General features: G+C 25.4%; 2 protein-coding genes across 2 annotated transcripts; one reads left to right on the top strand and one right to left on the bottom strand.

Annotated features, from left to right (window-relative positions):
- Positions 1-1,211: 1,211 nt before the first annotated feature.
- On the top strand, positions 1,212-3,883 carry LOC135931773 (histone-lysine N-trimethyltransferase SMYD5-like). Its single transcript, XM_065469070.1, has 6 exons — positions 1,212-1,454; positions 1,527-1,698; positions 1,768-1,874; positions 1,946-2,055; positions 2,434-3,332; positions 3,499-3,883. The coding sequence occupies exons 1-6, from the start codon at positions 1,217-1,219 to the stop codon at positions 3,782-3,784; spliced, it is 1,812 nt and encodes a 603-aa protein (XP_065325142.1). The 5' UTR covers positions 1,212-1,216; the 3' UTR covers positions 3,785-3,883.
- A 69-nt stretch (positions 3,884-3,952) lies between these two features.
- LOC135931995 (meiosis-specific with OB domain-containing protein-like) lies at positions 3,953-20,858 on the bottom strand. The gene is made up of 14 exons (XM_065469323.1): positions 20,747-20,858; positions 20,540-20,665; positions 16,773-16,848; positions 14,864-15,098; positions 13,962-14,065; positions 7,388-7,443; positions 7,231-7,326; positions 6,802-6,941; positions 6,685-6,750; positions 6,413-6,519; positions 5,404-5,549; positions 4,754-4,896; positions 4,599-4,685; positions 3,953-4,018 (listed from the first exon to the last, which is right to left on the bottom strand). The coding sequence occupies exons 1-14, from the start codon at positions 20,748-20,750 to the stop codon at positions 3,953-3,955; spliced, it is 1,452 nt and encodes a 483-aa protein (XP_065325395.1). The 5' UTR covers positions 20,751-20,858.
- Between the last annotated feature and the right edge of the window lie 4,421 nt (positions 20,859-25,279).

The following is a 25,279-nucleotide window of genomic DNA, read 5'->3' as shown; positions in this document are numbered from 1 at the left end:
CACAATTTTCATGTAAAAATATTAAGAATATATATGGTAATTTAGTATCTTGAAATTAAATTTTAATGTGAAGACCTGGGGCATGTTTTGGCGGGGTGCATATTAGCCATTTTTAAGTAGGAATTATTTCAAATCCAACTATATTTATAAGAACATTGCCATGAGTTTATCTAGGGTCACGAATAACAATATGAAGATGATTGAATTATTTTTGGAAATTATATGAGAGTTTTAAGTGATAACAAGTATTTTTGGGTGATATATATAATATAGATAAACCTATAAATTTAATATTTGACCATTTATTTTACTTATGTAATTAGGATACATTTTTATATAAAATTATTTTTAAAAATAAAGAAGTACTATGACGTGCAACGGAAAGTTTAAAAGGTATCCCGGGTGTTTTTCATAATTCTTAAATTTTCATTGGTTAAAATTTTCTAGAAGATTTTATTTGTTAGATATTAATCTATAGCAAGGATATATGTAAAGAATAAAACAACGGTCAAACATTTTGGAAAATTTGCTTCGTCTGTTTATTTGAAAAAACATTAAGAAAGAATAAAATATATGGATTTTATAAGTAATGCTTTTTTTCCTACATATGATTTGATTTTTTAAATTATTCTAATTAAAATAAAACATTTACTAGAATTTGTTGTTTCAAAATTATGACTGATTATTAATTTAATTCCTATATTTAAAAGTCCCCCTCCCACTACCTTCCCTTTGGATTAAAATCTTATATACCTCCATCTAATGAAAATTTGATCGGAATAAAAGCTCTCATACTTTTTATTATAAAATTTTTTAGTTGATTAAATTAATTTAACTCTCTTCCAGTGAAGGAGTAATGAGTGAATCTTTGTCACTTTATCTTCGACCTCAGTAAAAGAAATTGTTTATCTTCTAGAAACTGCTGTTAATAAATTTTTTTTTTCAGTTTAAAAAAAAGAATCCATCTACTTTTTACAGTTGTAGGTTCTATTATGTATTTAAAGAAAATATACGTTAAATTTACAAAATTCAAGAAAAAAAATTAGTATGATAAAAAAAATCTAATGTAATAATACAAATGAAAAGAAATCAATATACTAAAATATAAACCATATGCTTATAAAAAATAATTATAAATAAAAAACACAAATAAAAAGTTAAAAATTTAATTGATAATAACATTGTTACATCTATAATTCTTATGAATATTTTTGATATGCCTTACGAATATTTCAATAGAGATGAACAAAGATTAATTACTAAAGATTATAAATCATTAGAAAAATTATTCAAAATCAAATATAAAAATGCTGATGATCCACCTGATAATATGAAACCTCTCAGGAAGGAGACTATACAAGAATATTATAATGATGGAAAATTTTTGGATTTATTCGAAATTTGCTTGAACACAGATTTAAATTTGAGAACCGATCAAATTTGGGAATATGGAGGTAATAAAAATAGATTTTTTTTGTTATTTTTTTTTGCACGCCATGTATTTGCATATAATATATATTTTAAAGTGCAATCTCTGATCAAACTAAAATATGTGTATCTAGCTAAATCTTGGTCTATGCAATATTTTATTAGCACTAAGCACGAGGAATTCAATATTGAAATGCTTTTAATTTGGCAAAATATTATTATAGAAACTAATTTATTACCATTGACTAAAGGTTTGGACATCGATATTAGGTTATTTTCTTCTCTTTCTTACATATCTTGGAAGAAAAAAAATTAACAAATTGAATAATTTAAATACAGAACTAGCATCAAGGGCAAAGGAATATATGCCAAAGAGGGTATACTAACTAAAGGAAGCACCATACTTCGCGAAATTCCGTTTGTTAGCTGTCCAAATTTAAATAATCGTGAGTTTTTTTAAAAATTTTATTTAATTTTTTTTATAATAATATTGTTAAATCTAACTTTTTAACAAAAGCCTCTATTGAAACATATTGTTCCTATTGTTCAAAATCTATTTTAAAATGTGAAAAATATTATGGGGATATTTGGGGAACACTAGATGAAGATGAAAGATTCATATTACAGGTTTGAATTAAATAAATATTTAAAATTTTTTTAAAAACCCTATGATTAAAATTAGATAAAATATTTGCAAACATGTCCAAAACTCAATTATTTATGCAGTGGCGAAAAGCCACCCCCCCCCCCTAAAAAAATAAATTAAAAGAAATGTTGGTTTATATTTTAGAGTTTGAGCACCCATTGAGCTTCGGTAAACTGAAAATCTAGTGAAGCTATGTAATCATTTTTTTTTATCCTAATATAAACTTAGATAGGATTGTTACAATCTTATTATTGAAGTCTAATTTATAGTTATAGGCTTAAAAAATATGTGATAAAAAGGTTAAAGTAAGTATTATATTCATTCAATTAATCTATATTAAAAAATAAAAATAAACTTAGGCCTATTGGCCGAGCGTTAAATATGTAAAATGTGATTATTGCTCATGGGAATATTACTGCTCACAAGATTGCAAACGATTAAGTTGGCAGAATTACCACCAATTCATATGTCCTGGAAAAGGAAATGATTCCGTTCAACTTTATGATTTATGCTCCAAATCCTATGACGATATTGATAAAAAACTTTGGAACGCCATGTTTAGTCCTATGTTAATCGTTAAACTTATCATATTATCGTTAAAAGAACTAACTACGAACCCTGAAAAGAACTCACTGAAATCTATTAATTTAGGTCAACACGTTTTATATAGACAATTATTGACATTTTCAGGATCTAAATACACTCTTCCTCGCGATAAAAACTCATTCGTGAATATACATGCCATAGTGTGTAAATCGTTATCTTCGTATGGCGACTCAAAATTAATTATAGCAACCCTCTCGTTGAATGATTTTGCGTTGATATATCATAAAGTAGCTAACAACGTGCAGAGCTTTAATTCGACGATTTACAACTCAACTCTTTACAATAACTTCCTGAAGAACTTGAGATCTAACAATAGTCATTTGGCTCATTTTTCCCGGCTTATAGGCAAACCAATCTCGACCAATTGTTCTGACCAAACATTTTGCGGTTTATTTAAGCTTCACGCTTGTTTGAATCATGATTGCAACGCTAATGCCACCGTAGAAGATTTAGTAGCCTTAAAATGCGATAATAAAATGCGCGAGGGAGAGGGAAGTGATGAGGGTTTCGGAGTCCTTGTTAGGTGTCGTAAACCTATAATGGCTGGAGAGGAAATTACTATACAGTATATTGATAATGAATTACCCAAAGGTTTGCGGAGAACATGGCTGAGTAGGGCCTACGATTTCGATTGTCAATGCTTAACTTGCCAGTAAGACGATTCGTTTTTAAATTATTCACTTAGATTATTTATAACATAATGATTTTAATAATATAGTATAACATAAGATATGCACATTTTTGTATTTCTTAATATAATGCATTTTTGTCATATAAAATTTATTATTATTCAAATCACTCGTTTAAATATTTTTAAGATTTGAAGGTGACAAAAACATCTGCGCTAATTGTGACAAACGAGCCTATATCGACATTGCCTCGAACGATGGGTCATCGTTAGAAAGCCATAAAAATGTGACCATGTTTAAAAGGTGTGGGCAATGTTTAAGGGCATGGTATTGTAGTAAAGAGTGCCAAAAATTACATTGGAATGCAGGACACAAAACTATATGCCGGAAACTAGAAAGTAAAACTACATCTATTGACGACGGTAATAATGTACTAATGAGTAATGATAACATTAAAATCGCTTTACCAAATTGATAAATTTTTATATTTTATTTTAAATATATATTGATACGGATGCTATAATTTTATTAATCTGTTTGAAAAAATATATATTTTGAAATTGAAACAACTAATAATCTATCCCCATTAAAATAAAATATATAATTTTTTTTTAATAAAAAAAAGAATGTTTGAATTATCATTTTATTGTTTTATTTTTTGAAAATCTATAATCTTGATCACTGGTTTTAATTGATTATCGACTACTACCTAATTTAAAAAATTAAATAAATAGAATATGCAAAATTAAATATATAGCAATAGTAACATGAGGTTAGGGACAAAAAGGTCTACATTTACTTTGGGGCTGTACATCTAAACCTGATTTATATCTCATAAGCAAATTATTCACATATAACTGTCCAATAGAACAGTTGCCTTTGGATACATTATTACTTACGAAAATTAAATCAGCTTTAGGCGTAGGATTAAGCACATCTAAAATTATTGTTCACCTTGAGCAAAACATTATTGCTTTTTTTTAAGCGATACCTAATTTTTTTTTAAATATTATTTTTTAGCAGATGTCTATAAATAGCTAGCAACCCATAAATTTTTACCTAAAATTTCTAAATTGTTGTTATCATTTTTCTATTTCTAGTATAATAAAATTAAAAATGGTTCATAAATACATGGCTAAATTGTCTAAAATTTATAGGATAAGTCATTTATAAATTTGCATAGAATTCTGTAAACTTATTACACCTATTGACAAAAGTATTTACACGTACATTACCTTATTACAGACATTGCTAGTACCATAATATATATGTATAAAATAATTTCTTACCACGATATAAAAGTTGAATTGTTCGAACAAATACTGCCACTTCTTTATCGTTTTTAGCTCTGGAGAAGCTAAAATAAACTCTTCTTCCTAATTTTAACAATTTAAAACAAACATAAATTAAATTACAAATAATATTTTTATTATCTTTTAATTACTTTGAGATCAATTAAAGATCTAGTTTTAGTAGAAACTATGCCACAATTTACTAGCGTCCCAGTGTAATCGCTGATATTCATTTTAATATTATAAATGGGATAGACATCACTATCTATATCATCATTCGCATCAATCTTCAAACCTGCAAAAAAATGCCCATCCAAAATTATAAATTATTATTTAGACTAAGTTAAAACCTAACTAAGGCCAACTCCAAAACTGCTTAGCATCCTAAAAAAAATCATATAAATCTTTAGTTAGATAATTCAACTTTTTGGATAAATTAATTTTTTTGTTTAGAAGTTTGACTAAGTCGTATGTAGGTGATTTAAAATTACTTGTCCAAAGCTGTTTTTTCTTTCGATTGCTCTAATCCTTTTTTGATAATTATTTATTAGACAGCTGCATCAAAAATCGATTAGAGCTAAGGAAATATAAGAGTAAAAAACTAACAGATTTAGAACTAGGGCTAGGCCTCGTTTATAGTAACTACGAAATACTGTGATGTCGCTCAAGTGATGCATAATTTCCACATTATATAATGTTAAATTATACCACTATGCTATCGTTTAGCGAAGTAATATGCATCCCTTGAACGGCATCGTACTCTTTCGCGGTTGCATATATTTTTTTAAATGGTTATGTATACCTTTAATTTGCTCGAAACTTTTATAACTTTGACATTTAATGTTGGTGCATAATTTTTTCATAACACTAGCACGCCTTCCATTTTCGTTCTTTTGTAGAAACAATTTTTTCAGCTTAATTTCGTTTATTTTGCAATTGCAAATTTGGCTGAAATAAAATTTTATCGAAAATATAATAAAAAGGAATTAAGACTAAATTTTTAAATAAACGCCAAGTCACGAAATCATTTAACAGCTGATTAATTGTATTATATATCTTTTCTCTAGAAATCATTAATATTAATAAAGAAGTTTGATAATATTTATGGGATATTGTTAGATACATTCGCTATTAATTGTTAGCGATTTTGTCACCATGTTTTAGCTATAAATTTAGTCTGTTATGATAAAGAAAAAAGAATAGAGAGAAAGAATTTAGGTTTTAAAAGGTAAATCAGAAAGTGAAATTATAATTAGTTCAAATTATAAAAATATCTGGTAATTAAATATTATATCAACAAATAGATTAAAAAATAGCCTAGAAGTATAAAGACAAATTTTATGACTTGCAGTTATTACCAAATATGAAAAGCAACAATTATGTAATAACAAGTAAAGTTGTAAATTCTAAATAATATTTACTATATTGGCTCTTGTTTTTTAGCCTAAAAGGTTATTGAATTAAACCTCACGAGCCAAATTATTTAGGTTTAGAAACTTGGCTACGCCGTTTTAGACTTAGCTAAAGATAGGAGATCTAATTACACTAATTCGAAAGAATACTATACGATCAATCTCACTACGTCTTTTGTTTTTTTCTTACTAAATGCGGAGAAAGAAAAAAAGAAAAAAAGAAAGAAAGAAAGAAAGAAAGAAAGAAAGAAAGAAAGAAAGAAAGAAAGAAAGAAAGAAAGAAAGAAAGAAAGAAAGAAAGAAAGAAAGAAAGAAAGACCCTGAAGATTTAATAATATTTAAAATTTTTTATATAAAAAGTTGTTTGTTATATAAAAATATCGTGAAGTTAAAGTTTACCATTTCCAAGCTATCACCTTTTCCATCAATTCTGTGTCTATATCAAAATTAGACACGTGAGCTCTCAAAACGCAGTAAAATTTATCCCATTTTGGACTCGTATCGCTCTAATTATTTAGTGAGAAAGAGAAAAAACCATACTAATTTGGCGTATTTTTTTAAAGTCATGTAATGTCCCTTTTTTCAGAAGGGAAATAAAGGAAAAATTATTTTATTTTCTGAAAAAGTACATAATAAAACTATATTGGTAAGTATTATTAAAATATGTAAACTTCGCGCAGATCCGATTGATTTATCAGCGAACTATCTTCGAAACGCTTATCTACGATACTAATCAACTATTAATGTAAAAGGGAGATTATTAGCAAAACATTTAAAATTAAATTAACCTGTATGACAGTGGGTATTTCCACGAACTTACTTATATCCGTAACTATTTCATCATCTTCATCCTCCATAAACATGTGTACATTTACTAAGGAGCCTTCCTTGATGAGGTTGAGATATTTATCTCTGTATTCTGGTATATCTGATAATTTTAACAAGAGTAGTATTGTTAAACGGCTAGATTTAACCTATTTTAAGTTAAGATTTTTGCTAAATTAATATTAGGCAAGCTTCAAAATTTTGTTAATTGATGTCCAAACCTTTCTGCCATCTATGAGCAAAATCTCCAGGCTTGCGTAATATTTTTGGCTAAAATATTGGATTAGTCGTGATTAAATGCTGAGCCGTTTAACAGCACTAAACAAGAGTTTATAAATAATGCATCATTTTCTTAAAAAATATATATTTAAAAATTGGTTTTGATTGAAGACCTGGATCAAAGGTGAAAACCGTTTTATGCGTGGTATTTAGCACGTAGGCTTTTCTAAAAGTATTGAACTTTAACTGAAGATCCGAAGCAAACAGCACTTAAAATAGAGATTAATAAATTATATCAGACAATTATATCCAATATATTTTTTTGATTACTCAATGGTATATCGAACTTCCATTTCATCACCCAATCGATGATCGCTTCTTCCCATCTAAATTATTTATCGATTTTATATTTAATATATTTACTTATATGTCGTTTTGGGATTTCTGAATCTCAATTTTAAATCATTTTACTGAGGGTCATTTTTAAATTTGAAAAATATGGATTTGGCCGGATGTATTCCACAAAGTTCACACTAAAATTTAATTATAGTCTAGGAAATTATTCATAATCATATGACCTGTCAAATTTGACATTTTATTAATAAAAATTATTAAAATTTCTTTTTAAACCCAGATCCTTCTAACCTTTTTAATCCTATATACATGTTTAACTTTAACTTTGCTTCATATTTTAATTTTTTTTATAGTATTTTAATTTACTGTAAATTTTAATCGTTTTTAAATCAAAATTTTATTTGAGTTGTGGACATAGACTAATATTTACATGGACTGCTCAATGCCCAATTTTATAATGTTATAAAAACATTGTTCATTTGGCAGCCATTTTAGATATATCATTCAATTTAATAATTCTCTATTTATAGATTTTAACGTTAAATATTATATTGTATTTATGAATTTGTTTTATTTTTTATTTAAATCGCATATAAATTGCAAGATATAACATTTTTCAAAAAAATATAATAAAAAAAAATTAATTATTTTTTAAAAATTCATATTTTAATGAATGATGAAAATTAAATATATTTTAAACAATTTTTATAATAATAATATATAATAAGTGTCGCAGCCTTGCATAATTTTATTAAATATATAATTATAGTTAGTTTTAACATAGCCGACAATCAACAAATATTATCTATGGTTGATTGGAAGGAAATAAATAATAATAATGAAGTTTAATATGTATTATTATATTATAATTCTTTTTTTCTGATTTTGATTATTGGATCATACGCAAAATTATGAATTAATGGAGAAAATTTTTGTATTATTAAAAATAATTCATTATATTTTTGTGGTATTATAATAAAAAAATGATTTACCCGAGTTATAGATAAAATAATTAATAAATATTAAGAAAGTAAGAAGTTATAGAGTTAGAAATTGATACCGGACTGACCAGGATTCTTAGCCTAAGTAAGTGTGACTTGCCAAAATCTAACGGAAAATTTTTTTTTTAATATACATCTAGAAATAATATAAACCACAAGTGCAACTAAAAAATTTTTGTAAAGTGATTTAAAAGAAAACTATATGATGGTTTTTAATTTTAATTATAATTTATTTAGCAAAGTTTTACTCCATAAAGATTTTTATTATAAAGTTCTTAATAAAGAATTTAATGATAATATAATAACTAAAAAAATTTCAAAAAAATCATGTTTAAATCTGATAATTACGAATGTGTTAGACAAAACTTTGTGTTTTAATGAAAATGTTTTTGTTGGTAAATCCCATTAACTAATAATATTATTTTTGTAATTATTAAAATATTGACAATTTTTAATAATCAAATATAAATTAATGAATAAAATATTAAATGTCGTATGAATCACTTATAAAATCATAGATATCCATTTTTATATTTTAAAATTCCAATTTCACTTATTAATTGTGAATTAAATATAAACTGAAGGAACAAATGAAAAATTTAAAAAAAATATCTAATGATTTGAATAAAGGTTCCTCTTTATAAAACAATTATTTGGATAAAATAATGGATTTGTAAAGTAATTTAAGGTAACTTTAAATTAATCATGGTGAAATATGGTTAAAAAATTAAATGAAAATATTAATACATTCAGAATGTCTGGAAATATCGGTTGTTATACTAAAAGAATTAGAGAAATTAAAAGATTTGATTGAAGTTATATATAAGTGAAATGTAATTTTAATGTTATTTATTAAAAATAACAGAAATATAAATTGTGTATACCACGGATAAAATGACTATTTTATTGTTGACCATTTTTATTGAAAAGAAAAGTGTTTTGAGATAAATAGTTACAATATGTCATATTAAAAAGTGTTTTTGTTTTTGAAATTAAAGTTAATAATTTTTACCATGTTTGATACAATATGTTTAAGTATTTATTTTAATATAAAAGGTATGAATTTAAAATAAAATTAATAAATAAATTTTTTTTGAAAAATGTTCTATTAACTTAAATAAAATTGTCCTATCATATCATGGAGACGCAATCGCAATTGATAAGTTTTAAAAGTCACTTTGTACAAATAACCATCATTCCCAAGGATATGGGAATGAGATTTGATACATCCAATTCTATGGGAGGAATGATGCCTGTGAACAACGTTACTGAAATTTTTAAAAGGTGTTTTAAATGTAATTCTGAAGAACACTTGATTCAAAGTGTCCTTCCGGAGCAGCGTTTCACAAAACCAGTAAGAAAAAGGATAATAACAATAAAAAATTTATTAAAAATTGGTCCATGATGATTAATCAAGGGAATAATGGACAGAAAGAAAACAAATATCCTGATAAAAAAAAGGAACAAGATATGAATAATCCAGCAAACAGTAAATATCAAGGATCAACCCAGACCATGGATCAGGAACACGATAACTACATCTCTCCCATAGACCAGCAGATTCAAGCATGGGAGAACTTGATGCTCAATGGTGGAGACAAAGAACCTGGAATATCAAAGAATAAAGAAAATTATTGTAATTTTTTTTTGTTGTTTATATGGATAACATTAATTCTTATAAATATTTATATATTTAAATTTTCGTAGGGAATGTCACTGGTTGGCCCATAAAGGGATGACCTGTCCTAGTTTGTAACATATTTCATTTTAAAATCAATATTTTTTTTATATTATCAATGATTGACATTTTGATGATTATCTTTTTTTTGTAAAATGAAGATATTCATTATTAATTTATGCTTGAAACATTATTAATTTTTTTTACGATTTTTTTATCAAGTTTTTTTCCGAATTATCAATTTTTCTTTTGGATTTGAAATTATTTTTGTTTCTTGATTTATTTCATGTTCAAAATTCAATAAAAATATAAACTTTTGAAGTGTCGAATTATATTGATTGTCTTAAATTTTAAGGTAAAATTTCCTTGTAATTTTGAGAGGTAAGTTTTACGATAATTTTTGAAAGTCTTTATAGAAAGTAAGTTCTTTTTGTATTTTTTCATAACTCCATCATATTCTTTTTAATAAGGATGAATATTTTATTGATTAATAAAAATAATAATTTATCTAATTGTCAAATATGTGGCAAAAATGGTCATAAGGGGAAAAAAATTGTTTATCAATTTAAATATGTTAATAAAATTCGTGAACTTTGTAAAGTGATAAAGAGTAAAGATTTGCTAGTATTATAAGGACATTTTTGAAGGACTTTTACGTTTATATTGATAAGAAAATAAAGTAACAAAAAAATTCCCGCTAGATATAGCATTTAAAAAATTTGATTTGCATATTTTTTTTATATAAAAAAAATAGCGGCTCAATTACAACCAAATATGAATATATATTTTGTAATATAAAATAAAATGACATAAATTTAAAATTCATGTAAAAGTGTTGTTTGTTCAAAAAAAATAAGGATGTATCTTTTCCATATGAGTGAGAATTTATTTATATATTTTTTGTTTTTACTAATAATACATTCTTAAATTTTCTTAAACCTTTAACAATCTTTATATAATAAAAATTAAGGTAACTCTGAATTATAATATATAATATCATGAGTAAAAATATAACTCTATAATTTTAATTAATATTATTTTTTACTATTTTTAATTTACAGACATAATATTAATACTGATTTTTTTTCTATTATTTTTATTCCTAACTTTATTATTATTTAGAATAGTATGTGGTTTTGAATCAAAATGATGATTATTTTTTTTAAATAACTTAAGTTTCCAATTAACAATAAAGCTCTTTTAAGTAAATGGACCAATGCAGTCAAAAGTAACCAAACAAATACTGATGTCTCTACATTACACATTTTTCAAATGAATATTTTTATCCAACATCTATAAATTATCATATTTAAATTTATCAATTAAATAAATGTGTTTTTACAGGATATTCTTCCATTAACAAAATATTTACAAACTAAATCTAAATGACCTATACATATGGCAATTTCAATGGAAGAGATAAGTTTATTTTAATACAATACCTTTTTTAATTCAAAATGCAATACTATATTAAGATAACAATTTAATTGTAAGTAATGATAGTGGTAAAGTGTTTTGTCCGGCAATGTGTTATTTTTTCAACTTTAAATAATTTTTTGAGTGCGTTTTTTATTTAAAAATTGGTTTTTATTGGACATGCTTAGAATTCCTTTCTTATGAATTCCAGACTATTTTGCCGCTAACTTTTGAATCATTTATAATTATTTAAATAAAAAACATATGGAAAAAATAATATAAATTATAGTAAGTTTAAAAGTTCAGGGCAAAATTATCTGGAATTCATAAAGTAGGTGTTCCATATGCTATACATTTCCGGTAAAATCAGATAATTAAATTTTTAAAAAGAGCTCGAAAATTATATAAAGTTGAAAAATAACATATTGCCGGAAAAAATATATTGCCAATTAATTTTCTTTAATTATTAATTTGAATGAATTATAGCATTAAAAGATATGGGTGATTTTTATGATAGCATCATAAGTAAAAATAATTTTAATTAATATATTTTTTTTAACATACATATTTTTTTACTATTTTTCAATTTGCAGATATAATAATATCTCTCCGACTTCCTTTTCTTTTAAAATTTTTATTCCTGATCACTTTATTATTACAGTGTTGTGTTGTGATGATATAATGAAACATATTGACGATTAAATTCAAACCCATTCATATAAAATGATAATATTTGCAAAAATAATTAAAATATAGATAAAGCATTATTGAAATTTCTTTTATTATTTCTTTTGTTGTACATGTGTAAAGATTATAATTATATATGCATGTGTTTTAATTAAATCGTCAATATATTTCATTAAATCATCACAACACTGTATATAAAATAGGATGTGGCTTTGAATAAAAATGATTATCATTTTTTAAAATTATCTAGGTTTCCAATTAATAATAAAAAGTAAGTGAACCAATGCAGTTAAAAGAGAATTTTTTAAAGAGCATAATCAGGTATTAGGATCCCTTATTTATTTGCAAATATTAATTAAAAATAGATAGATAAAAACATTTCATCTCATCATTTTGATAGAAAAGAATGATTAAATTTAAAAATATTGTAGTTTTAGGAAAATAATTATTTTTTGATTATATAAAACATAATTTCCTTTTTTTATATAAAGATATATATTTTCTTAATTATATGGAGTTTCTTTTAACATTTCTTTCATTTTATAATTTATCAATTTATATATTCTTCCAAAAAGATGAAAAATCTTTTTCATCAATTTTAAATCTATATCATTTTATAATATAAAATATATATTCGTATTATTCTGTTGTAAATTAAACCGCACAAATTAAATTTTTAAAAAATGCTTCATCCTGAGGAAATTTTCTTATTACTTAATTTTTTTATTATATATTTATTATTATAAAAATTGTTTAATTTATTAAATTTTACATTCATTATATATGAATTTTTAAATCGTTAATTATTTTTATATTATATCTTTTTGAAAAATTTTATATCTTGCAATTTATATTTGTATGCGAATTAAAATTTCATAAATACATGAAATATGTAACCTTAAAATCATTATAAACATAGACTTATTAAAATAAAGGTTGTTAGCGATTATTTTAGGAACGTTTTTTTAAAATCGTTAAACATTCTATATGGTTACTGATTCCTTGGGTTAGGCCATTACTAAATCCAGACAATTTTGCCGTGAGCACTAATTACTAATTAATTTATATTAATCTTCATACAGATTTTTTAAAAAAATTTTTTTACCCAAAATTTTGAAGATATTTTACAAATAAAGAATAAGAATTTTAAGTGAAATTTGATCAATCTTCATTTAAAATAATCTTAGAGGGTGTGTCCTAGTTCGACTTATTACTAAAACAGCCAGCTGTCTTCGACTAAACAACTTTAAGTGTTATAGAGAGAAAAAGCGAGAAAAAAAAATACAAAAAATAACAATGCCACAAACACTTAAAACAAACCAAAACAGAGTGTCCTTGTTTCAAAAGCTATATTTAGCCTAGTATAAACAGAAGTAAGTATCAAAAATAAGTTCGAACCAGGAACACACATCCTGTTAAAATTTTTAATTTGAAAATCATTCCAAAATCTGGTTTTTTTATATAATAATTAAACAAATATTACGACCCAAAATTGTCTGAATATTTAAAGGGTAGGTATACTCTATACATACTAGAATTACATTTAAGGTACAAATTAGATTTTTCAATTGTTCTCATAAATGATTTATGATAGAGAGATCCTAAGTCATTATGAGAACCAAGGGGCAGAAAATGAGGACAATATAACACTATTTCAGATTCAGTTTAAAAAAGTAAAGCCAATTCTAAACTAGAAATAATATTTATTTTTATTTTTTTTTAAAAAAAAGAATATGAATAAATTTTTTTTAATATCAAAATCTCATACATTACTATCATCAAACTTTGATGCGCTTCGTCGCACACGATAATTTCGCATTTCAATTTGCTTTCGGAATTAGATTTTAATGTCAAATTCTTCGGCTCGAACATCTAGTTATGCAATTTTGATATTAAAAAAAATTTGTCAATCAAAAGTGATGGATAAATGACAGAGAGGCCAAGCAACTTCGATAGACCCCACAAAGTATAAGTCAACATCCTAATATAAATACATTAAATAGTCCAGGTTGTATGAATAAGGTAAAATGCAAAAGATATTGAGGCTGTGTAAATAATTTTTTCCTTTCAAATATGATTTTACTCATCAAACAAACTAAACCAAATAACAATTTAAATATTCAATGTACTTCCTCAATTATTATCTTGATAAGAAAATTTAAACGATACAAACTATTAGATTTAGTTATTTAAGATTTTTTTTATTGTATCAGATCAGGGTAAAACATCTGAGTAAGATTCTTCATTTATGTTAGATATTATTCTTACTAGCGAATATGTATATATTATAATGAATTATATTAGAAGATATAAATCTATGGACATAAATCCGGCAGAATAGGAAGGCCTAATATTACTATATGAAATTAAGTTTAAAAAAATATTTAGCACCCCCTTTTGATAAAAGCTAGGGATGTGCCTGATAATATGTTATTGGAATATAAGACCATTTGGCGGACTTACATTTTCAAGACTACGTCCACATTAAAAAAATTATATTTCTTACTTTATTTTAATTATATCATTAGTTTAATGGGTACTTTTTTTGAACCTTCGTTCATCTATAACTTTAATATGAATGAATGGTCCAAATATTATCACCCATTAAAAATAGAGTTGCATTATAACGCATTTATTATAGAAAAATATTAATTGATAAATAATGAGTACCTTTTTAACTATCCCTAATAAATTCAGAGATTCGACATTAACCAAATCATCGCTATTTGCTAAGATTTCTGAAATAGTGTAACAATCGGTGGCAGGCTTATTAGGACATTTAATGATGTTTGGATTTATGGCTATACTTTGGCTACAGTGAGAGTTAGGGAACTGAGACTTATAATAGTCTTCCTTAAGTGTTATAATTTGTCCTTGCTTTTCTTTTATGCTAAGGTGGAATGAACTAAAATTTTCATATATATTTAGATTTTAAAACGGTAGGCTCAATATTTTATCCGGAAAAATTTTGCACAATCCTAAAGATTTAACTCATAGATGGCACAAAAATTTGGATATTTACATCGAAATCTCGAAGCTTAGGCATATTTTTTCTGACTAAAATACTGATACTAAGTTAGTCGTTTTTATAGATCGGCTTAAATCGAGCAGTTGAACTCTAATTTATACATTAATCCCATAATTTTCCTTGTCAATTTTAAATTTAAGATATCTTTTATAAAAATTTCAAATAGGGTAATCGAAGCGATAGATATAACAGGTCACCTCCATTCCGATTTCTTAGTTTAAAATTTTAAAACACGGGTTGTTCCATTCCGATTATTTTTTAAAAATTTATCTCGGTTTGTTTCTTTTTATAAATACATAATCGGTTCTTTCAGGTTCTTTACAGTTTGCTACGATTTTTATAGGTTATGAATTTTTTTTATATTAATCTTTGTTGGCACATAATTTTAAACGTATTTTTTTTATAATAATATTTTGAATTCTGTTCATCAATTCAAAGAGAATAAATATAATTTCAAAAACCGTTATAAATTGATTAAAACAGGCTCGAAGGTATTTATGACGGTTCTCTTCTTGCAAATTTTTTTTATAATGGTTCAGAGGTGTTTAATACTCTGTTTCAAACATATAAAAAAAGAAATTTTTAAATTTGGTAAAATATTTTAAAGGTCATCTTGAAAAAAGTGGAATTAGCGGAACAAATACAAAAAATGATATTATGGGTGGATTTGGATTGGTTTCCAGTTTCATTAAAATTACTGATCTATTTTCTTGTAAAATTTTAGAAAACGAATTCAAACAATCGGAATAAAACCCTTAGTTTTATTTTTTACAAAAATCTCTAACCTTAAAATGGATTCTTAAATATGTATTATATTTTTCATAAGCCTGAACCAGAATCAATCTCTAATTTTTGTCTATTTAAAAAATCGGATACATTGTAAGACTACGTTAAATTAAATGACATTAATGTAAATTTTAATCTTATTTTATAAAAAAAATAGACCATTCTTTCAAATCATTATTTAATCATAAATTAACTTGCTTTTCATTTTTAATCCAAATTTTATAATAATCCAAATATCAGTTTTTAGCACTACAGTATATTATTAGATGTAAATTTAAAAAAATTGTATATTTTCATTTGCTGATCATATGATGTTTTCTTTAAAAAATAAACAACGTATAAATTAACTAATAATATTATTGAAATTGAAACTACTGTGCATGTCGGAAAAACCTATTAACCTATCGCCTTACCGACGATTTTATATTAGGTCTCCGTATGGACTACCATTATAAAGATTCTCCAGATTAATGGAAGAAATCAGTTTTATTTCTCAACACAAAGGAAGGATATATTGGGACTACGATGTTTTAAAAGAAGAAAAGTAAAAAAAGAACAAAAAATATTTTTTTATACGCAACTTTATATTTATATTTTTTATTTTTTTTATTAAATGACAAAAATAAAAATATAAAACCAAACCAATTCCAATTTCACACCCACGATCCGATTACCCACAAATTTTAAAAATGGCACCCTCAAATTTCACTCATTTTTATCAAACTATATTCAATGGTATTTAATTTATATTTTTAAAAAAATTACACTGGTGTCCACGGTTTATATTTGAATTCGGTAAAGTTTTCCGTTTTAGGTTCGATTTCTGCGCACAATATGTCCACTAAAATGTTTGTAAAAAATATATATTAAAGATTTGAATATAAGACTATATTTTGAACTTGCAGTGGTGTAGTTATGATTTATGTATGTGGGGAAGGGGGGAGAATCACATTTTTTGAAACCTTCATTTGCCTGCCCTTCAGCTAAATCCATCCTTTAAAAAAATTTTGATTATTTATCCCCCCCCCCCGTCTGTTAAAATGGCTGAACAATTGAAAGCATCCATTCTAAAATCAATGCCAATGATTCGTTTTTTATTAGTATCTATGAGTGCTTTAACCAAAGGCAGTATGAAGGAAAAGTTATTAGCAACAAAATATTGGCTCAACCTTACAATTAAAAAGAGACTGAAAGCATTTATTTTGAAAATTTTTTAAGTTTAATACTCAGAGGCTTCTACACTTTCTGAACAATAAAAGCAGAACCACTAAAAAATAGCCCCCCCCCCCTGAATTTTTTTTCAAAAAAAGCAGTTAAATATTTTTCGACTCCCAAACCTCAATTATAAATTATAAAAAATTTTATTGATTTATCCTTAATATATATTATAAATAAAAATGAAAAAATATATAACCCAAAAATATTTTCTTTAAATTAATCATTTAGACACATTAGGGGAAGAGAAAGAATTTATAATTTCGTCAATATTTAATTGTTTAAATAAATTTTATTCCATTAATAAAATGGTTAAATTATTTAGAAAAAAATATTTATTGGTACTACGTAGTCTTGCCTTAATTAGTTTAATTTTACTCATGACCCATTCGGCGGTACATGAGATGGCAGGAATAGTTGATAAATATTTATATAAAATTGACAAATTAGAAAAATCAGAAAAATTAAAAAGTAAACGTTAATATAAAATAAAAGAATAGTTTTCCAAGTCTGAATCACAATTTTCATAATCATCAACATCAGTAGAAGAAGCTAAATAATATAAATATTTTAATAAATAAATTTACAATTCTCAGAATTTGACAAGTCTTTAGTTTTTTTTAACCTATAAATCATATGTAATAATTACATCCTCTTTTTAAGCCATCATTCAAATTTATCAGGTAATATTTTGACAATTGAATTTAATTTATTGTAAACATTAATCGACATGAGCAATTGTACAAGCCAAGCTTGTTATCAACAATATTTTATCCAAAACGCAAAGTGATAAAATAAAATTTTTCTTTTCTAAAAGCTATAGCACTAGCCATGATAGAAGTGACAGGATCTTCAGAATCCTTTAAATTTGCTTAAGCTGCCCTTTAGGCAACATGAAGTATAGAAAAATTTACAATAGCTATATTTAATGATAACCAGCTTCTATAAAAAAAATATAAAATAAACATTTTAAAATCTAATCAAATTTAATTAAATTTCCGAGTGATATTCTTGATGCGTAAAAATCGTTGCTATTTTCTCATTACATCACTTTGACATGCTTGAAACACTGCATATCTTTTAACATCATTGAAATACACGTGAATCTTTTCTAAGATCCCTAAAAAATTTTTAGTTCTTTTATCGATGTCATAATTGAATAATGAATAAATTTCATCAATGACAATAGCACCAAATAAAATCTACATTTGTTGCCTCAGTTTTAATCAAAGTCAAAGTCTAAACTCCACTGATCGTTTCACTCATGTTTGATAGCCGTCATAGCTTTGCCCAACTAGAATTCGAGGATTCATGGAACTAAATTTGCATATTATATTTTTTTTAATATCAAGCCAAGTTTACTCGTATAATATAAATATCAATCTTTCAAACGACTTAGTCATTTATCATTTTCAATATATCTTACTAAAAAAGCTATTGCTTCTGATTTCGAAATATCATGTATACCATCAAGTATAATTGAAAAGAATTTGCTAGATTCAATTTCTTTTGAATTTTTTTTATAACGATTTTTCCAAAGTAATTAATTTATATAATGTTAGTAACATATAATATATAATAATGTTTTATTTCAATTTAAAGTTTAATGTTTTATAAAGGCATTAATGTCATATTACAATATATTTCTTTATGTATTATTATCTAAAGTGTTAATATACATGTCCATTTAAATGTTTAATGTTTAAGGCAATAATTGTAGATCGTGATATGTAAATTGGACATTTAGTTAGATTAAATTATATTTAATTTTGATACATATATATATATATGTATGTATTTTAAATGAAAAAAAAGAGAATAAAATAATTTTCTTTAGATAATAAAATTTTTCTTTAAATAAATACTATTATCGTCGTATCTGTATCTCAAGACCGTTTTTAACTACAGATTCCGAGACTTTTATCAAGAAAGAAAGAAAGAAAATTCTCAGTGCAAGACCACCCCACTTGCATTATATAATTATCAAATAAATAATTGGAATATAGTTTGGATTTTAATCAATTTTGATATCCCTTCTTTTTTATTCATTTTTTTTGTATATATATATAATTTGAGAACCTATAAAATATTTTTAAAAAATTTAAAAATACAAATAATTTAAAAAAGTACCCCCATCATCATAGGGATACAATATTTATTAATTAAAAAATTCCCAAAAAAGAGTACCCACCCCCCCTACAAATTTTTAAGAAGCAGTTGCTTCGTTACCCCCCACACCCCCGTTGTAGAGGCCACTGTTAGTGTTTAATTGTATATATATACTAATAATCCGTTGGGTAGACAGTATAAAGAAAAAAATTAGGAAATATAAAAGAAGTAAGGATCGGGTTCATGATAATATTGAATGTGACTTATTATTCTTTGACAACCACAAATTAAATAACTGAGTTATGAGCCAAATAAAAGTTTTTATCTCATGCCTTAAGTATAAAGTCAGCTAAACTTATGGAAGCATTAAATCAAAAAACTCATGTCAATAATTAGTGTTACTTTATTTTAGTGCTTCAACTTGTGTGTAGATAATTTAAAGAAAAAACGCATTATTAGCAAAATAAGTAAAAATTGCAAATATTGACATCATTCTAGGGTAAAAATTTGAGAAGTACTAATTTGGTGAGCAAATATATGATATCTGTTTAGTGTAATAAATTTTTTTAATTTTTTTTGATTATATTACGATTTAAATAGGCAGTCTAGAATATGAAGCTTTCCAAACTCGTTAAGGCCAATATGTGAATAACTAGTAGAAATTTTAGTTTAAAATAAAATAATACTAATACTAGGTGCACTTTTATTGGGAATTAAAAAAGGTCAAACTTCACCCATAATGAATCATAGTATCTCTGTGAAGCCTCACATTTTTTCATTTTTTTTATGAACCAATTTTTAAGTGAAAATTTGATGTAAAAAATGTAGATGCCTATAATATTGTATATTCGTAGAACTTTTGGGATTTATATTTCATGCACTTTTTTATAAAATAGAAGTAGAAATTTCTGAGATTTTTTTATAGAAATTTAAAGAGCTGGTTATATCAATTTAATAAGAAAAATGAATGGAAATTTTCATCTAGATAGTAATAAAAAGTATTATAAAAACACAAAATTTTACTTAATTAAATTATACATTTGAAGGGGGGAGGGGGGAGGGTTGACCCCAACTCCTTGCCTTCGCTAATGTATAAAATTTATCGAAACAAGTTTTTCAATTAAACTGAGAAAACGGATCATAATACTAATATATTTTTGCCTCTTTACAAAAAATGGAAAAGTTAATATAATCAAAGCTGCTATTACCTAGATCACCTATTTTAAACCTAGAAGACGCGGTGTCATTTGTTTCGGATGATCCCCAATACGTCACATTTATAAAATCATCTGGGGTATCTCTTACGAGAAAACTATAGCAAAACCGACTATTTCCTAGACAGAGTAAAACAAATTAAATTTTTTAATATGGAAATATTTAAAATCTAATTTAAAGTAATGGCATATAATATTTACCCATGATAGTAGAATAAAAATCAGCCAGTAACAAGCCATTTTGGTTTCATATTTAAACTTTTTTTTATAAATAAATGAAGCTATGAATTTTTTTAAATTTTTTAATGTAAATTATTTATATGGTAAATCAAAATAGCGTGCCACCAGCTGATTTGTATGACATTTAAATAAATATAAATAAATAGTATATCTAGGTAGTATCATAGGACTGCATTTATGGCAAACGCAATTTGCTCAAGCTATACGAAAATATTAGCTACGTAATTTTTATCAAGCTAATAGTAGATATATAATTTATAAATACTGAGCGATATGATAATCGCGACAGTTGTTTATATCTATTTCAAAAAGTATGATAGTTGTGATGAATCAGCTGTGATTTCATTATTCATTAATTCATTATGAGCGAATCGCCCTTACTATAAATGAAGCATATGTGATTGGTCAAAAACGGGATTGGCTCCAATATTTTTAACAATTGATGAATATAATAATAAATACCAGAGGTCTGTAGAGGTCAAATTGGTGAGTTCGAACCGGATATGTTTAAAAAAAAATTTTAATCCTTCAAGAACCAGTTTTTTATTTTTAAACCCGACCCGAATTTCTAAGGTTTTGATTATTTAACTATCCGGCTCGGATTGGTGAATTTTTGATCAATTTTTAATAAATTTGGCTTTATTTTGAAAGTTTTTCAACAAAAAATCGAAAATTTTGAGCAGTAAATGAATCTTAAATGGCTCATTGTTTGCTTTTTTTCCAATTAGTTAATTGGTATAATTTAAATATATTTTACCCTCAATAAAAAAAATATTTAGACTTGACTAGGGTTTATAATTTATTTTTCTAACTGGCCTAGTTTTATAAAATCATACGGTCTGTAATACTATAATAAAAAACATTATAGTATTGATCATTAAATATTTTAAACCTAAATTTAAAAGACTATCGCTGCATTTATAATAAACGCGTTTTATTTAAGCGGTGCGATATTTAATGCTATCTAAATCATGCTGATTTATAATAGGGATGATAATTTACCTCGCAACATATGTTCTTCAAATTTTATCATAGCTTTTTCATCGTTTCGCTTCATATTTATAAATTTTACCTATTTATTGGTTTGACAGTGCTAAATACCGCACCGATTGAACAAATCGCGTTTATTATAAACGAGGTCTATCTTATTACTTTACTTATACAAAATATTTAATTTAAAAAAATATACATACTTTAATTATTTATTAAAATTATAATTTGATTTTGGTTGACCATTTGTGTTAAACGGCTGAGCCGATTTTTAAAAACAGCTAATTCAATATTATATCCAGAATTTTGCTAAAAATGGTGCAAAAGTCTAGACATCTATTAGCGAATTCTCAAGGCTTACCAATATTTTTTGATTGCAATTTTATAAAATAAATATAAAAATTTAATTAAATCCTTTTATATAAAGCTTAACTGGATGAAACAATTTGTAAATTATATTTTTGCATTAATTTTTATATTTTTAAATTATTTTTAAGGAATGCCAGGAGTCATATTTCAATAGATAACAAAAAATAGTTATTTATAAAATTTGCTTACCATTTTTATCTGTGAAGCTTCTTTTATTCCATTTGGCAATCACAATTCCCACAATATTCTAAAAATAATTGTTAAAAGTTGATAATTGTCGCATATTATATGTATACTATGTAACCACTAGGTGTTATTATTTCAGATATATTACAACGATCTTCACGGCTGTTTTGTTGTTCTCCGCCATTGACATGAAAATTCTTAATTGTTGGCCATTTTGTTGACATTTCAAATTATATTTTTGGAAAAATACCAGACGATTTTATTATATAATGAAATGTAATATATTTTATTTATTTTTTAAAATATGAATAAGCGTAATAAAATATTAAATTAAATATCATAGAGTAAAACCATGTTATATTAAATTTACAGGAATGTCAATAGCTATGCTTTATCGAGCTTTAAAAGCCCCCAAATTTTATCAAAGGCATTACACCTTGTAAAATATATATATTATTTTAATTTATAAACAAAGATAAGGTTAGTGCTTATATTAGATAAGGAGAAATACTAAATTTATTAGACACCAAACCCACTACATTTAGTAAAATCCAGAGACTTGCAGAGGTACCATTACGGCCCGGCCCGGATTTTTAAAAAAAATACTTTCGGCCCTGCCCGGATTTATATTTATAGGCCCGACCCGAATTATTTTAGAATATATTAAATTAATTTTTATAGCTAATGATGGCGTTTTAAAATATTCGGTTTTAAAATATATGGCTCGGCTGTACACGGGTCGGCCCTGCAGGTCTCTGGTAAAATCTAACAAAAACTGAAAAATAATTTTATTTGAAACTGTTAAAACATGAATCAAAAGCTGAACAAATCTATTTAAAAACTGTGAAATCTATTATTATAAAACAGTGAAACTAATTATTTAAAAATGTGAATTTCGATTACTGTGCCCAATGATGTGTATATATTACTAGATTGGCGATTCATTTTAAAAGTGTTTAATAGGGGTCAGCTGTAGCGCCATTTTGTGACTTGCATGTTGACTAGTAGTGTATTTATCGTTATAAGAATTCATATTAATGTCATTTAATCGATGTGCAAACCATAAAATGGCGCTGCGGTTAACTCCCATGTATGCAGTTAAGTGCACTTAAAGAATGAATCGCGAAAATTTAGTAGTATTTATATATCATTGACTAGGTTCAATCGCAGCGTAAAAAAGGTGGATCAGGACCAGGCCTTATTATTTTTAAATGAATTGTAATGAATGTTTCAATTTTCACTTCGCAGAAGAAATTTATCCTAAAAATTATTTAATGCAAATTAAAATATATATTTTAACACTACAAAAATAACTTTTAATATTTAAGCATTTTAAAAATTTTTATAAATTTTTTAAATTAAATCTCAATTATAGCATACATAAAATTTTGACAATATATATATTAATTTGAAATCTCAAACTTAACTTTTAATTAAATGTTATTACCTGAAGTGGGGTTTGCCCGGGTATGTATTAACCTTTTTTAAACAGGCATTCATTTTTTAATTTAAAAAAACTATTTATGAAGAAACCAGAAGCTACGAGTTTAGCTAAAGCCACGAATACTAGTAAAACTCTTGTGGGTTTTTTGAAAATTATGTTAGTTTTAAATTGACAACAAATTATTGCCGTTGATTATATAATGGAAGAATCTGGTAAAATTAACATAATTGATGATGTATTTTTATTTATTTACATAGGTAACATTTTTCTATAAAAAAAGTCTTTAAAAAAAGAGACCCATAACACGCTAAAAGGTCCATTAGGCGTTCTATGTTTTAATATTTTATGTACTAATTAAAAAAAATGTATTATTAATTTCCTAAATATTAAATTATATTACAGAGATAATTTAGTATGCCCTTTGAAAAAAATAGGGGACCAAAAAATTTGATTTTTACTTATAATGGTATTTTAGCATATTATTAATATTTTTTATCATGAAAATTGACCTACAGGCCCGGCCCAGCCTGGGTACACTAGTCGGCCGTATTTTAATTTTTTTTAAATATATCCGGGTCGGACCTGAAAATATTTTTTAAAAAAAATCCTGGCCTTGCCTGAAAATATAAAACCCAAGCAGGCCCTGGCCGAAAAAGTTTTTAAAAAAATCCGAGCGGGCCATGCAAATGGTACCCCTCCAGGTCTCATTAAAATATTTTACAAATAGAATTTATACATATTAATACAATTATACATTTATAATTCCAATAATTCCTTCTAATTGGTTCTTAAAAACAGAGCATCCAATAGAAATAGGGGAATGCCATTTGTAGTTTTTACTAGCAATGTTTTAAATAAAGGTGTAATATGTAGATTTTGAATCGTTAGTAGATTTATGAGCGCACAACGGTTTAGATATGGAACATATTTTTTATTTTAGAATGCTTTATTTGTAATTGAAAGCATTACAAAAGAAATGCAGCTAAAAATTGTAAATGAATTTTATTATCAATTAATTTTTTGCTTTTAAGATAAAATAAGAACTTTACAACCTTGAATTAGATTTAGCCATTTTATTACTATTTTATTATGTGCAAGGCTTCCACTTTTATTCAAAATTTACTACTTTTTCTATTGAATATAACTTTAAATGGTTAAAGCACGAGACCAGGACGGTCAGGCCCCTCCTATTTGCAACCAACCCGAAAACCCAGGTGGCCATCCAGATAAAGAAGATATGGCCAAAAATTAGCATCCTCGTTATCTATCTTATATAATTAATTATGTTGCCATCACCGCTCTCACATTACGTATGGACGCTAAAGTTACATCCGCTCCTCTGCTACCTCATGCTCTACCAGCGGGCAAAATTTCTTTTCCGAACATATGAGAAGCCCTCTTCAATATCGTGAAAACGTGCAAACCCCAGCCTTTGTCTGGTTCAGAGTTCGAAGACGATCTCGATGATCGATTCAGTATAAGAACGGGCGGTGAATCTACTCCCC

Source organism: Gordionus sp. m RMFG-2023, chromosome 1, assembly GCF_954871325.1.
Source record: "Gordionus sp. m RMFG-2023 chromosome 1, tfGorSpeb1-WG-v2, whole genome shotgun sequence".
NCBI classification, from domain to species: domain Eukaryota; kingdom Metazoa; phylum Nematomorpha; class Gordioida; order Chordodea; family Parachordodidae; genus Gordionus; species Gordionus sp. m RMFG-2023.
Note: the sequence above shows the minus strand (reverse complement) of the source record. Positions and strands in the feature narration are given on the sequence as shown.

What these genes read in the sequence shown, in the direction of transcription:
- LOC135931773 (XM_065469070.1), top strand. Translation starts at nt 1,217, where the DNA reads ATGCCTTACGAATATTTCAATAGAGATGAACAAAGATTAATTACTAAA. An exon ending in TCAAATTTGGGAATATGGAG is followed by an intron (nt 1,455 to 1,526) that starts GTAATAAAAATA and finishes TATATTTTAAAG; the next exon opens with TGCAATCTCTGATCAAACTA. An exon ending in ATGAAAGATTCATATTACAG is followed by an intron (nt 2,056 to 2,433) that starts GTTTGAATTAAA and finishes AAATAAACTTAG; the next exon opens with GCCTATTGGCCGAGCGTTAA.
- LOC135931995 (XM_065469323.1), bottom strand. An exon ending in GGTTTTCACCTTTGATCCAG is followed by an intron (nt 6,942 to 7,230) that starts GTCTTCAATCAA and finishes TAAAATTATCAG; the next exon opens with ATATACCAGAATACAGAGAT. An exon ending in AAGTTTCGAGCAAATTAAAG is followed by an intron (nt 4,897 to 5,403) that starts GTATACATAACC and finishes ATTTTTTTGCAG; the next exon opens with GTTTGAAGATTGATGCGAAT.